This window comes from Phodopus roborovskii, unplaced genomic scaffold (assembly GCF_943737965.1).
Source record: "Phodopus roborovskii unplaced genomic scaffold, PHOROB, whole genome shotgun sequence".
NCBI classification, from domain to species: Eukaryota; Metazoa; Chordata; class Mammalia; order Rodentia; family Cricetidae; genus Phodopus; species Phodopus roborovskii.
This window is the reverse complement of record NW_026126517.1, coordinates 19,455,501-19,469,500: the sequence shown is the minus strand read 5'-3', so window position 1 is coordinate 19,469,500 and position 14,000 is coordinate 19,455,501. Positions and strand designations below refer to the sequence as shown.

At 45.6% G+C, this 14,000-nt stretch overlaps 1 protein-coding gene across 2 annotated transcripts in view; it reads left to right on the top strand.

Moving 5' to 3' along the window:
* Nucleotides 1–14,000, top strand: part of Sorl1 (sortilin related receptor 1) — a 159,563-nt gene that overhangs the window by 90,593 nt on the left and 54,970 nt on the right. For both annotated transcript variants that reach the window (XM_051197179.1, XM_051197178.1), the window contains 5 exons: nucleotides 799–890; nucleotides 2,515–2,761; nucleotides 3,406–3,544; nucleotides 9,272–9,445; nucleotides 11,265–11,378. In XM_051197179.1, the coding sequence (XP_051053136.1) occupies nucleotides 799–890; nucleotides 2,515–2,761; nucleotides 3,406–3,544; nucleotides 9,272–9,445; nucleotides 11,265–11,378 (766 nt within the window). The remainder of the gene's footprint in view (nucleotides 1–798; nucleotides 891–2,514; nucleotides 2,762–3,405; nucleotides 3,545–9,271; nucleotides 9,446–11,264; nucleotides 11,379–14,000) is intronic.

Below are 14,000 nucleotides of genomic sequence, written 5' to 3'. Positions count from 1 at the left end.
AAACCTGTCTTGATGATGAGGGGTTTAAGAACATGAAGTGAGTTATGTGATTGTGTGGTTGGGGAGTGGGTGGTAGGAAGAGAGATGAAGTGTTTGGGGAAGCTGCCACCCTCTTAGCTGAACCTGATGCTGGAGGGGAGTCTCCTCTGGACACCGGCAGGGGAAATGCATGTAGCGTGGTGATGGCGTTTGGGTACAGCCAGCCCTCCAAATCTGTAGTTTCACATCCATGAATTGAAAATATACTTTTTTTTAAAAAGCAAAAACAAAATTGTACTGCATATGCAGACTTCTTTCCTTGCCATCCATTCCCAAACAACTCAGCAACACCTATTTACTTAGGACCAATACTGTCATAGCAGTGGTCTAGGGTTGCTTTCAAGTGTTCAGGAAGAAGTGTGTAGGTTGTGTGAAGGATGACATTTATGGGGCTTCAGGGACTTGGAGGGACCACCTTTGTTCAAGTTATGCCCTGGGGTTGGAGTCAGGAAACACACAGCTCTAGTTTCCCTTCAGTCCATGTGAAAGTTTTCTCAGCTGGGGACATGATCTGTGCCTTCTGACTGGCAATCAAGGCAGGCTTCCCAGTGGTTCTAGAGTGGTACTCCGGCACAGAGGTAGGTATGCAGGGTGTGCCTGTAGGCAGAAACCAGAAAGGCTGTGAGGAGTGTGCCTGTAGGCAGGGCACAGAGGGGGTGTGCCTGAAGGCAGGGCCTGATGGAGGGCTTTCACAGCGTGGGCTTTGTAGGTGGCCCAGATCCCTCACCATCTCCCCACATTCCACTTTTGTTTCGTCAGGTAGCTAATCCAGATGGTGACTTCCGACTGACCATTATAAATTCTTCGGTGCTTGATCGGCCCAGGGCTCTAGTTCTTGTGCCCCAAGAGGGGTAAGTGTGTCCCCTGTGGGGAGAGAGCGTTGTGCTCATTACTACAACAAATACACATGAAACTGCAAACTTGGGGCAAAATTTCTGCTTGCCATGGTCATGGTGGAGGTTACGGGTCGACTGAGGCTTTTGAAGCCATAGCTTGGTAGTTGTGTTCTGGAAACCCCGTGCGTATTTCATTAGCAAGCATTGGATTCTCCAAAGGTCTCTGGATGCCTCCCATCTGTGTGGTGTTTCTACAGGAAAGGTAACACTGAAGGGAGTCTTTGTAAAGCAGGCAGGCACTGGTACATTGCAAGGATTCTTTTTTTTAATCTTGAGTTTCATGCACCTCACTTATATTTAATTCAATCAATCGTTCTCACACACCCAACTCCAAGTAAATCATGTTTTTTATGTAAAATTAACATGCACTCAGGATGTGCATGGAGGGCTTTTATTAACTCCTTAATCACAGAGAATATAGCTAAGAAGGAGATGCCAGTTTGACTTTCCTCTCTTGGTATACTTATAATTAAGAATTGCACTATTTTTAAAGAAAAAGTCTAAAAGAACTCCATGGGCTTGGTTAAAGATATTAAGAGAGAACAGAAGATTTTGAAAGGAAACATGTTTGCTGGGTTTTCATTCTTTGCTCTTCATCCTCCTACAGACTAGAGATGCAATCACTTCACTGTTATATAATAGTCACCATTAGTCACACATAATAGCTACTGTTAATTCTTTGCTTGTATTATTGGGAGGTTTTTTTTTTCTTTTCTGGTGTTCAGTCATAATCTTTAAATATAGCTAGCGCCCCTTAGTGACACATACAACACATCACATCAGATAGAATCATAGGGTATTTTGTGATTTCCTACCTGTCAAAAGACATGTGGATTGATTGATCATTTTATCAGAGCACATGTAGTATTTTAAGATCACACTCTGTTTCTGGGATTAAAACCTTGATCAAAGCTAACTTGGTGGGAGGAAGGAGTTTGTTTTGCTTACAGATTACAGTCCATCACTGAGGGAAGCCAAGGCAGGAAATGAAACAGACCACACTTTCTGGTTTGCCCTCCATGGCTTTCTCAGCCTGCTTTCTTATATAACCCAGGACCACCTGCCCAGGGGTGGCACCGCCCACAGTGGCCTGGACCCTCCTGCATCAATCATCATCCCCTCAGACCCACCCACAGGCCAGTCTGATGGAGGCAGTCTCTCAATTGAGGTTGCTTCTTCTGAGGTGACTCTAGTTTGTGTTCTTGAGAAGAACTAACTAGCACATACAAGTATGTAGGTTTTCAAGTACTTTGCATACAACATTTTAGGGGCATTGCAATTTGTATATTCTGTTGTATAATACTATGTAACACTGCTCTACCAGTTAGCATTTAGATTTATATGCATGTATGTACGTTTCTTCGTATTGTGTTGGAATAATGTGATTGTAGATGGTCTTTAGCAGGTGAATTTTTGAGTCAAATTCAATTATTTTAAATTTCTGAAAGACTCAAATGTTATCATGACAGATAATAATAATAATGATTGTTTTGATGTTGATTGTTCTACTACATCTTGGAAACAGAATCAGGGCTGTCTTGTCATTCTCATGAGACTGTGTGATCCCTCTATTAACTAGGGTGATGTTCTGGACTGACTGGGGAGACTTGAAGCCTGGGATTTACCGGAGCAACATGGATGGCTCTGCAGCATATCGTCTTGTGTCAGAGGATGTAAAGTGGCCCAATGGCATCTCTGTGGACAACCAGTGGATCTACTGGACAGATGCCTATCTGGACTGTATCGAGCGTATCACTTTCAGTGGCCAGCAACGTTCAGTCATCCTGGATAACCTCCCACACCCTTATGCCATTGCTGTCTTTAAGGTGAGTCTTTCTTGTCCTGACGTGTGCCCCTGTGCTGTCTGCCAGAGCAGAGGAAGAACATGTGAGGTGCATATCTGGGGCCTGTTGGGCTTTTGCAAAGAGTCTGTGTAATGTCTTGGAAACTGAGTCTCTTCCAAATTTGCACTAACTTGTCTCTGGACTTCATGGAGGGATGCTAGGCTTCTACCCCGGCTCACAAGCTGAAAGTTGAGATTCCTTCCCTTGAGTGTTCTTGCTCTTCACTGCTGGTGGTCGTGTTTCAGTTCCATATGGCCCACTCTTGCTTCACTTCCCACTGACTGAGGATGAGCTGTGGACCACCTGCATCTCCTAGGGAGCAAATGCTCCTGCTCAACATGGGAAAACATATTTCAGCACTGAGGCTCCTACTTGGTCCAACTAAATGTGCACTAGATAGTCTCTTCTAGGCTGTTTTTGTTGTTGTTGTTTTCCTGGTGGGCAGTTGGTGAGGTCTCAATAAAGGCACTGACAGTTGGACTTAAGTAAAATCTTGACCAGGAGTGTTATTCAGTAATTATCTGTTGTCCCCACATAGTGGTGGTGTGGAGTGGCCCTTGTCCCCATGAAGTGTCTTGAAAGGAGGCCCACTGAACGAGATTAACAGGTGAAGGTTTTCTCTTTAGAATGAAATCTACTGGGATGACTGGTCACAGCTTAGCATCTTCAGAGCTTCGAAATACAGTGGCTCCCGGATGGAGATCCTAGCAAGCCAGCTCACAGGCCTGATGGACATGAAGATCTTCTACAAAGGAAAGAATGCTGGTGAGGCAGTCTCCTCTTCTCTCTCCCCAGACTTGGTCCCCAGAAAGGGACTGCATGTGGGCAATCTCAGCTCAGTGCAAGATCTGGCAGTTTGCTTCTCTGTTGTCACGACAACATGCACATTATTTAATTTCTTCCTAATGACAACTTAATTTCTTTTCTAATGATACACAAACAGCTGGAAGACAGCATGTTCTGCCTGCCTGGAGTGCTGGCTTGGTGGGTGATTACACCCTTTTCCTGCCCTGGGCTCCTCACTGATGGGTGGTATGGGCTTGTGGTTGCAGCTGTGACAGGCCCAGCATGTGCTTAATCCAAGTTTGGCATATTCATAAGGAGAGGTGCATGCTGGGTGCCCAGATGCTTGACTGACCAGATGCTTGCCTGCTCCTTGAACATTCCTACCTCTGTGGCCATGTTTGTGCCGTTGTATTGTTTTCATTCACATTCCTACCTTGAACATCTGAACCTCAGGAAACAAATAAGCCTTTTCTCTCCTCAATACTTTACCGGTGTGTAGCACTTAGTAGGTGCTCAGTTATGATTTGTTGAAAAAAGGGATGAGCAGAGAAGGGGAAGAGCTTCTGTTTTCATTTTACTTATTTTTATTTAGAGACAAATTCTAGCATTGTAACTCAAGTTAGCCTGAAACTCACTGTGGAGCCCAGGCTGGCCATGCCCTTGCCTCATCCTTCCAAGTGCTGGAATTACAGGCATGAACTATCGTGCCTGATTCTTTCTGTTTTTTTTTTTTTTTTTTTTCTCTTTGAAACAGAGCCTCATTATGTAATCTAGGTTTTCCTGGACCTCTCAACCTTCCTGGCTCAGCTCACTGAGCACCAGATTTTCAGGTGTGCACCACTCACTCTTGGCTGTGCTTCTTTTAGAATGGGTGGCTCAGGGTTCCAGAACCTCCCACCAAACTTTGCCCTGTTGGTCTTGCAGACCAGGATTGAGACTGTGGAAGCTCCCTTCTTCCTTGGCTGCCTGCTTGCTTGTCTTGAAGGAGACTCCTGATTCTCCAGGAGAAAGTTGAGGCTATGCCTGCCTGGAAGAATAGTCTCTTTAAGCATGTCTTCCTTATCTCTATGGGATTAAGTAGCTTCCTGGGTCTGCTCACTTGCCTCTATTGATACACTACTGTGTTCCCTGTTTTGAACTATAGGGTTGATAGATACTGTTTTTGTGCTTCTTGGCTCACCACGACGAGAAAATTGACAGGGAAAATAATACAGTTATAGATAACCAGGGTTATCCCTTGGGAACTAAGGAAGATTATATAAGAACTCCCTTCAAACACTATGAAGTGTTGTACAAATATAAGTCAGTATTGTTTGTGTGGCTTCAGGACTAGTGGGGGTTTGGTATTATGATCCATGGCTTGTAAGAAAGAAATCAGCTGACACTAAATGGAGAAACCACCTTTTTCTTTTTTCTTTTTTCTATTTTTTGGAGGGGACACCTGTTTTTATGGTTCTGTGGTTTTAGGTTTTTTGAAACAGGGTATTCTTCAGTTCCAGCTAACCTCGAGAGATACCTGATTTAAAGTACGATGTGGATGGGCCCTGCTTAGCAGCCTCAGCACTGTTTCTCTAGGCCTGGGATGAAGGACACCACCCCTCTGCTTCACTTTGCAAGCCACAGAATGTTCTCTAAGAAGCTACCCAGTGCAGCATGGCTCCATTTTTCTGAGTGCTCATGGCATCTGGTTATGTACCAGCAGTTGCTCCAGCAACTGTTCCAGTGAACCTGATTGTCTCACACTCTCCATGTCCCATCTTGGCTGCCTCTTACCCCAGCAACCCAAGCACCCAAGCTGAGGGCCAGTCACACCCAGCCCACACACACCTGGGGAGAAGTCAGAGTCCAAACCCCTGTACTCTGTATGCTGGACATTTTTCCTTCGTGTCCTACAGAGTGACTGTCACTTAAGCTAGCCAGAGTCTGCACTGGGTAGTGTCTGCCCCTGAGCAGGCCTGGTTTGAGATAGGGGTACTGGTGGGAAGGACATAGACAGGGATGCATAATCAGTAGTGACTGTCACTTTGGCCTGGGGGCACTTAATGTATCTCTTTGCTCCCCATTTGGGATTCTCTTGTATCTTTAATACTGAGCAGGACTTTTCCAGAGCTAAAAATGCCAGACAGTTTGAGTTAATTCTTCAGTGGTGAGTCTGGCTGCCAGTGCTGTGCAGGCCCTTCAGCCATGAGCTTGTTCACTTTAGTCTCCCTGCCTCTCTGTAGCTCCCTGAGAGGCTGTCCCAGTGCAAGATGCATACAGTGCCAGACCATCTACCTTCATTGTTTTTGTTATTCACTCCTAACACCTGTAGGGCTTTCTAGTAGCCAAGCATAAAGAAATGGGCTGGCTCTATCACTCAAATTATATTGATGCATTTCGAAGGTTTGTGTAGCCATCAGTGGCCTTGCCCAAATCTACATGCCTTTGCACACTCCCGTTGTCTTCACTGCCTATGTGAAAGCCAGGTTCAGTAACCTGTCTGGCGAGAACTTGAGCCAAGAAACTTCAGTATCCGTGAAGCCATCAACCATTCCACCTTCTTCCAGCCGTGACTTGAATGGCAGAGCCCTGGTGATGTGACAACAATTTATAATTCTTTGATTTGATGGATGCTGACCTGTAATAAAACAAAACAAAACAAGAAAACAAAAAAGCAACAAAACAAAACAAAAAATTAGTTTAGATCAAATGTTCATGGGTTTGAGATCCTTGGTGGCTAGTGAAGGCATTTCTGGTTTTGATATCTGTCTGGTTTTTTATGTAGAGCCCCTGCTGTTTCTCCTGGTAGGAAGTTTCTCTTTCATCCTTTAAAGAGGTCATTTTTGAAAGATTATGAGCCTCTTTAGTTGATGTTGCCATGGCTTGAAGCATTTCAGAGTTCTTTAATTCTTCTTCAGAGCCTACTGTAAATACAGGCTTCCGCTGGGAGTGGATAGCTGTTACTTGAGGCAACATAAATTTGGTAATTGCCAAACATTCAGATACTTAAGTGAGATGCTGAGCTGATTCTGGAGGAATTTTCCTAAAGGAGTCTGAAAATGTTCTGAGTATGCCTTGTGAAGACATCTATCTGGGCTTGGTCTCCTAAAGGGTATTTGTTTGTTCTTTCCTTGGCCTGATGGCCATCATACTGCCCGTTGTTGGCATCCTGTGTAAAGGGTCTGTGATGGGTTCTCCCTCCATCTCCCTCTGAGCTCTCTCATGTATCTCTCCCAAGTTCCGTTCTGTGGCTTTTGTGCCACCTGGAACGCTCTGCCTTGCCCAATTCTTGTCCTCAGATCTGGTGGTTTGCTTGGTCTTGCCCGGCATGACCTCTCATATCGAAGCACCATCCAGCTTTGCCAAACCAGCATCTTTAAATAGGACCTATGCTGTTGCTTGTTTGGCTGGGGCCATTCATTTTGCATGTGAAAATGCCTGTCATGTCATTTTATGGCCACAGTTCATGTGCAAATGTCATCCTATAATTGAGCATGTTTAAGGAACTTATTCTGTGAGCCGTCCTTTTCTTGGGACAGAAAGAACAGCACATCCCATACCTGTTTTGAGTTGTTTGTCATTAGGAGTGTCCCTGTAATGATTCCTATAGTGAGGGATGTGAGTATCTGAGGTAAAGGAATCCCTGGATTCCTACAGATGTCAGAGAAAGACTAGAGCTTGTGATCCAGTTGGCTGGTGATTCTGCTCTTGCAATGAGGCTGTTCTGGTGGATTGAGTTACTTGCTGGAATCTTTTTAATCATTGAATAAAATATTTCTATTTCTGCATGCCTATGTGCCTGTGTGTGTGTGTGTGTGTGTGTGTGCATTTGTGTGTATGTTTGTATAGTGCCTTATACTCTTTTTCTTAGCATCAAAATGACATCATCCTTAAATCACTTCACTTTTTATTTGTAATGCCACTTAAACTGTGAGGTTGCCAACACCCCCAAGTCCCTTGTCAATACTAATGATCATCTATAGTAATGGTTGGTGTTATCAACCTGACAGAATCTATAATCGCAATTGAGATGGGCCTCTAGGCATATCTGTTGGGAATGATCTCCATCACTTTAGTTTAGATGGGAAGATCTGTACACTATGGGTTTCACCATACCTGGCTAGGACCCTGAACTGCACAGGTAAGCAAAGAGAGTGGAACATGAACAATTCATCATTTGTTCTCTGCTTTTGGGCTTTGAACACAAGGGAAGCAGATCTTTCTTCCATAATAATGGACTGTGTCCTGTGCCTGTGGGCCAGAACAAACCCTTTCTCCTTTAAGTTGCTTTTGCTAACAACAGGAAAAGACACTAAAATATCTATGAATCTTGTTTTTTGGCAGGGATACACCCAGCTTAGCTGAAGTCTTGGGTGCACGCAAACAGATCATATGGATTTCTGGGAGGTGTGGGAGGAAATATGTACCTGAAATGATTCAGCCAAAGAACCAGTTGTTTGAGTTTTATTGAATGTTTTAATGTTCATTTCCCCTATTTCATGAGTAAATGTCATAGCAAAAGGAAGCAATGCATATGTTTTTATGATGTCTGTACCTTATGCCTCTCCATAGTTGTATCCTGCTTATGGTTGTTATAAAGTAGGTGTGGCATTCTCCCGTTCTACTGGCAGAAGGGCAGCAATTAGGCCATGCCTGTCTATTTGTGAGAGCCCAAGAGTTCAGTGTAGCATTTGGATATCTTTTCTGGCATTCTTTTTACTAAGCTGACTCACAGGAAATATCATCATCGTGGTTAGGTCAGTATAGGGCCTGGCCCTTCTATAGATTTACTGCCTGATAGTGTCTAATCAGTTTTATGTATAATTCTTCATTCAGCCAGTTAGCTGTGCTGTGGCACAAAGGACTTAAGAAGGGGAGACCATTATCTAGGTATATATTTCAAAGAAGGTCATATTGCGTGCTAAAGAGCAGAAACCCGTTCAAGCTGGAGTAGGTTAAAATGTCACTGAAAGACAAGGAAGGCAGTAAGGAACCCAAAGGTGGGAGATCTGTCCAAACCTTCAGATGACTGCAGATGGCCATGCAAGACCACCTTTCCTTTTGCTGGGCCTGTGAAGAGGAGAGCAAAGAGTCTCCACGCCTCTGACTCTGTAGACTATACCTGCAGATCTATCACAGCTATGGTTTACATGCTGGCTAGGCTTCTGTGTACCACCCTTAGGTCCTGATTCTCTGTCACACCTCTCCTTACTCTGGCTTCCTGGTTGGTTTCTAAGCCTACAGTAACTCAGTTCCATACCACCAGGAGGGACACGGGCTTCCCTTGAGCCCTAGCCATCCTTCAAACTTCATTTGTATGTGTATGCGTGTTTGCCCGAATGTAAGTGTGCTTACTACGCATGTGCCTGATACCCACAGAGGTCAGAAGAAGGCATCAGAACTGTAGAACTGGAGTTACAGATGGCTGTGAACCATGTGGGTGCTGGGAATGGAACCCAGGTCTTCTACAGGAGCATCACGTGTTCTTAATCTTCTCCCACTCGTGGGGCCCAACGCTTACAGGAACAAGCGATTGAGAAGCCCTCACTGTGAGGTGTAGGCCCCTACTTGGGTCCCTGAAGGGAGGTTTATCGGTGTGATTGATGCTTCAGAGATGTTCTAGGCTCCTCCTGGCCTCATCTGTAAGAGGAGCTGCAGTGGCTCAAGTTCTCTGGCTCCTTCCTGCTGCCTATTAACCCAAGTCCTGCTTTTGTGTTTTCTCTCTAGGAAGCAATGCCTGTGTACCCCAGCCCTGCAGCCTACTGTGTCTCCCTAAGGCCAACAACAGCAAAAGCTGCAGGTGTCCAGAAGGTGTGACCAGCAGTGTCCTCTCGTCTGGGGACCTGATGTGTGACTGCCCTCAGGGCTTTCAGAGGAAGAACAATACCTGTGTCAAAGAAGGTGCGTCCCTGTTCTTTCCTACCCCCCTTCCCCTTCCCTTTTGATCTCAGTCTTGCCTACATTTTGGTTATTAGAAAATGTCCCAGATGGAAATGAGACCCATTAGGTACTGAGAGGCTGTGGTTTGGGCTCTAAGGCCTCTGGTTCTTCAGTCCGGTTCACAAGGATCCTGGGTTGTTTTTATAAAGGCCATAGCTGTGCCCCTCGATTTAATGGCAAACGGCACAAGCTTTCTTCAGGCTCAGCTTCCTTTTGTTCTGTCTATTCCTGTACTCATTCACTCTTCTCATACAGGTTCTCTGACACATGCCTTTAAAACAGTGGGCCAGGTTGCCTTCCAGACATAACTGGCTAACCTCTGTCAGAGCAGACTTCTCTACCTCTGCCACTGCAGAGCTGGGAATGGCTCAGACTTTCAGATCCGTGCTGGCCGGGCTCTAAAAGTCTTGATTTCCCACCTGTGAGCTAGTAAATGACAGGAGAAACCTCATCTTTAGCCAGTTTGAATTTGAATAAATTCTCTGAGAATCTGACTCCCCACTCCTGTCACCACTGACTCAGTCTCTGAACCTCACATTCTTGTCTGCGAGAGCCCAGCAAAAGTAGCCTTGCCATGAAGTGCTTGGTTTAATGGCTGAAGTCCCGTGTTTCCTTATTCTCCAGGTCATGTTTGCTTTGTAACCCTAACCAGACTTCTCTGAGGCCAGGGCAGGCGAGTGGACAATGGGAGCCTTTTCATCCAACTTCCTTAAAAAATACAAGTGAGGAAAAGATGACTCTCGTTCCTTAGAAACAGGAGACTTCCTCTCATGCTCTGAATGGCATCTTAAAGCTATTTGGAAAGAGAGTCAACAGTAATTTATAAGAAGAGGCCAAAAGGTTTCCCCAGGCACTGTTGATTGTTCATACAGGCCACCGGTGTCCTTGACCCAGTGTGCTGAACAATGCTTTTATGTCTTATATAAGTCCTTGCTTTGAGAAAGCCATGGAACCAAGAAAGAAAGAAGAAAGGAGAGAGAGATGGAGAGGGAGAGGCTTAAAATCTTGTTAACTTGCTCGGTTATTAAATTAGTGTAGCATTAGTGTAACTATATCTAACTACATAAAATCATTCCTTCCTAACCTAGGATCCACAAATTCTATGGATAGTAAATTCCATGGATCCTCAAGTCCTTTATATAAAAAAAGCACAGCAGTTGGATGTAACCTATATCCACCTGCTATATACATCCAGGCTTTCTCTAGGTTGTTATAAAACCTGCGAAGATGGGTGTTAAACTGTGTTGTTCAGGGAATGATACCAAGGAGAGGGAAAGTTATCGTGTTCAGTCTAAATATTTCTGGTGTTCGGGTAGCTGAATCTTGAATGTGGAAGCTGTGAGGATAGAGAGCCAACTAGGTGTATATTATAGCTGTAGATGTTATCACCTCGGTATGTTTGATACTCTGTAGACACAGCCACTTGAAGGCTTGTTTGTGTAATTTGTATTTTATTTTTGCTGATGGCAAGATCTGTTCCCTAGTAGACCCAGTTGGTGTCAGCATTTTCCTTTTCTTCCTAGTAATTGCCTCTAAACACTTACAGGCTGCCTCATCTTAGTTTTAATTTAAAGAAGAAAGAAAGGGGTAGGGTGGGGTGGGGGTGGGGTGGGGTACTTCCTGCCTCCTATGCATGTGTGCTGCCTTGGCCCTCCCTCCCCACTCCATCCCATCTGTGCCAGAATGGTGTTGGGGGGGAGAGAATCGGGAACTGCAAACAGAAAGTTATGTGGTCTGGTGGTGAGAATAATTCTGGTTTCAACCCCACCCCCTTGTTTAGAGAACACCTGTCTCCGCAACCAGTATCGCTGCAGCAATGGCAACTGTATCAACAGCATCTGGTGGTGTGATTTCGACAATGACTGTGGAGACATGAGTGACGAGAGGAATTGCCGTGAGTCTCCAGGCGTGGGAGAACTCCCAGGATATTAAACATGCACGATTGCTCAGGAGGCTGGCTGGTCTCTCTGGGTTGTGGCCTTTGGTTTAGGATAGTGGCTGGTCACTTTTGTGGTATTTATCTAAATGGATGGGATTTGGCCAACAGAAACAAACAAACAAACAAACAAAAACAGATGTAAATATATGTTAGTTGTATGGTAATGTTTTATATTACATATGTGAATTTAAGTCACATGGCTACTTATATGTAAGCCTTCAAGGCTGAAACTGAGCTCACTTAACAATGTGGGTCATGAGTTTGGTGTGTGCACTGTAACACAGCTGGTAGCTCCAGAATGAGTGACAGGTGAGGTTTGATTTGTAAATTCAACACTCAGACATGTGAAAGCCGGGTAACAGGTCTGCCTACGCTGTTTCAGTTAGCTGATGCAGGCTGTGTGCCAGGAGGAAGGGAGATTATTTTAACTAATCAGCAGAATAGTCACCATGTGACGTGGTAAGAAGTTGCCTTCGGAAGGGTAAATAGTGGGCAGAATAGGCTGGATGAGAGAGAAACTGACTGTAAGCAGGAAGCCAGAAACCCAGTCAGGCCTGTCTTTCAAACTGATTACCCCTAGCTACCCAGAGGCTCTCTCCTCCCTGTGTAAACTGTAAGAACTGGTTGATGAGGGAAGCCTGTAGGCCCCGGCAGATTTATGTAGGCCTTGAGTGGAGCACATGCTAGAGCCTCATGTTCCTTCATATAGATAACAACTTTCGAACAAGGTGACCTGGTTTGCATCTAGCCTAAACTCATCAGGTTCATGGCAAGGAAGAGCCTTGCAGAGCCCTTCCCTGCTATACCCTTGTGTCTTCCTTGGCCTCAGTGCATGTCTTTCCCATCCAGGGAAGGGTATCCCGAATGGCAGGCTGGGAAAGGACTGTGCTCCTGGTTGTTGTTTTGTTTAACCGGCCTTTTCCATTCATCTAAGTTGTTGCAGGAGGGTGTGAAGCTTGTGAGGGGCTGGGCAAAACTCTTTCAAACATACATAAATAGTGTTAAGTACACAAAGGAAATAATGGAAGGGAATTATTCCATATAGGGGTGTGGGAAACAGCTGAGGCAGTAGGCATAGCAGAGGTAAAGAGATGCAAGTCAGTTGTCCACATGTGTGGGTCATGAGACAGCTGGCCTTCCCTGTGCCCTGGGCTCAGGGTCTCCTAATCGCCCCATATATGGACAGAAACCATGGCTTCTGTGTTTGCTCAGGTGGCTACTGGCCTCAGCTCTGCCCTCCCACAGTCTAGCCCCATGACTGCTCTGGCAGCTTGAACCCACCGTTTGAACCCCTGCAGTGGATGAAATACAGAGGCTAGATGGCTCTGCCCTCCTCCTGGTTTGGTGTGACTATCAGCTGAGGTTGACAGCCCCTCATCTTGCCCCCAGACGAGTTTTCTGGTCCCCTCTCTGTCACATGTGTGAACCCACTTGTCTTAGGCCCTCACATGTCAGATGTGATGGGGCGGGTGAGGTGATAAGGAATGTAAAGCCTCTCTCCTGGGAATCACAGCCTCTCCTTAGTGAGGGGTGACATGCCTATCCAGATGGTGAGCAGAGCCCTGTCCACAGGCCAGGTTGTAGAACAAGGCAGGTGTGGCAGGGCGCTGTGGCATAGGGGTGACTGCAGAGACACCCTATCAGCTGCCGGAGAAGAGAAGAGGGGGTTGAGGGTGACTTGGGAGGGATATTGTCAGTCATTTCCCCCCTGTTAAACAGACTCCTCCAGCTGGGTGGATGTGAGACACTCAGGTTTTGACATGAATCCCCTGCAGTCTTGTCACTTTGTATTCATCCCCTGCCTCCTACCACAAGCTCAATTACAGGAAAGAAATGGAACCTCAGATGAGAGCTGCTGGGATGCCTAACAGCAGTGTTGCCATTTGGAGTTGCATTCTACTGTGCGCCTCCACTCTCTGTTGCAGGATTCTGTCCTGCTCTTTGTCCAGCTCCTTAGCAGCTTGGGAGGAGAGCAGCCTTCCTCCCCTGCATGTCTCCAGGGGCCTTTCCTTGGGTCTGAGGGTTTCTGGATCAGCCAGGACATTTATGTTTAGGAGAGGGAGGTAATAGATTTCCTTACACATCCATATGACACGAGGCGTGATGAGGGAGAAAAGACACACCTCTTAGGAGTTCATTATCTCTACAGTTTGCTTGATAGGGTGTGACCATAACCTGCATCCATAGTACTACCACCAGGCAGCAGCGCTTGGCACAGTTTACCTTACCTTCACTTTGCCACAGAAGAAATGGCAGCTTAGGGAGGTTAGAATTGCTTGCCCGAGAAGAGTTAGGATTCGACCCCCAGCCTCTACTGAGTGCAGATACACTTGTCTCTGCTGCAGGAATCTAGCTAAGCTTTTCTTTGACCTGTAAGATGTGTTAGGCACTGGTATGGGTTCAGGCTTCCCTTGAAGTAGCTCTGTAGACAATGCTGTTTATGTCGCTCACTTGGGAAGAGTGCTTCACAGTCTGAAAGGATTTTAGGGGCTACATCAACCTCTCACTCCTCTCTTAGCCACACAGCAGTGTCGCATTCTTGGCCCTATTTCTATCTACAGGTGACCCTGGAAACAC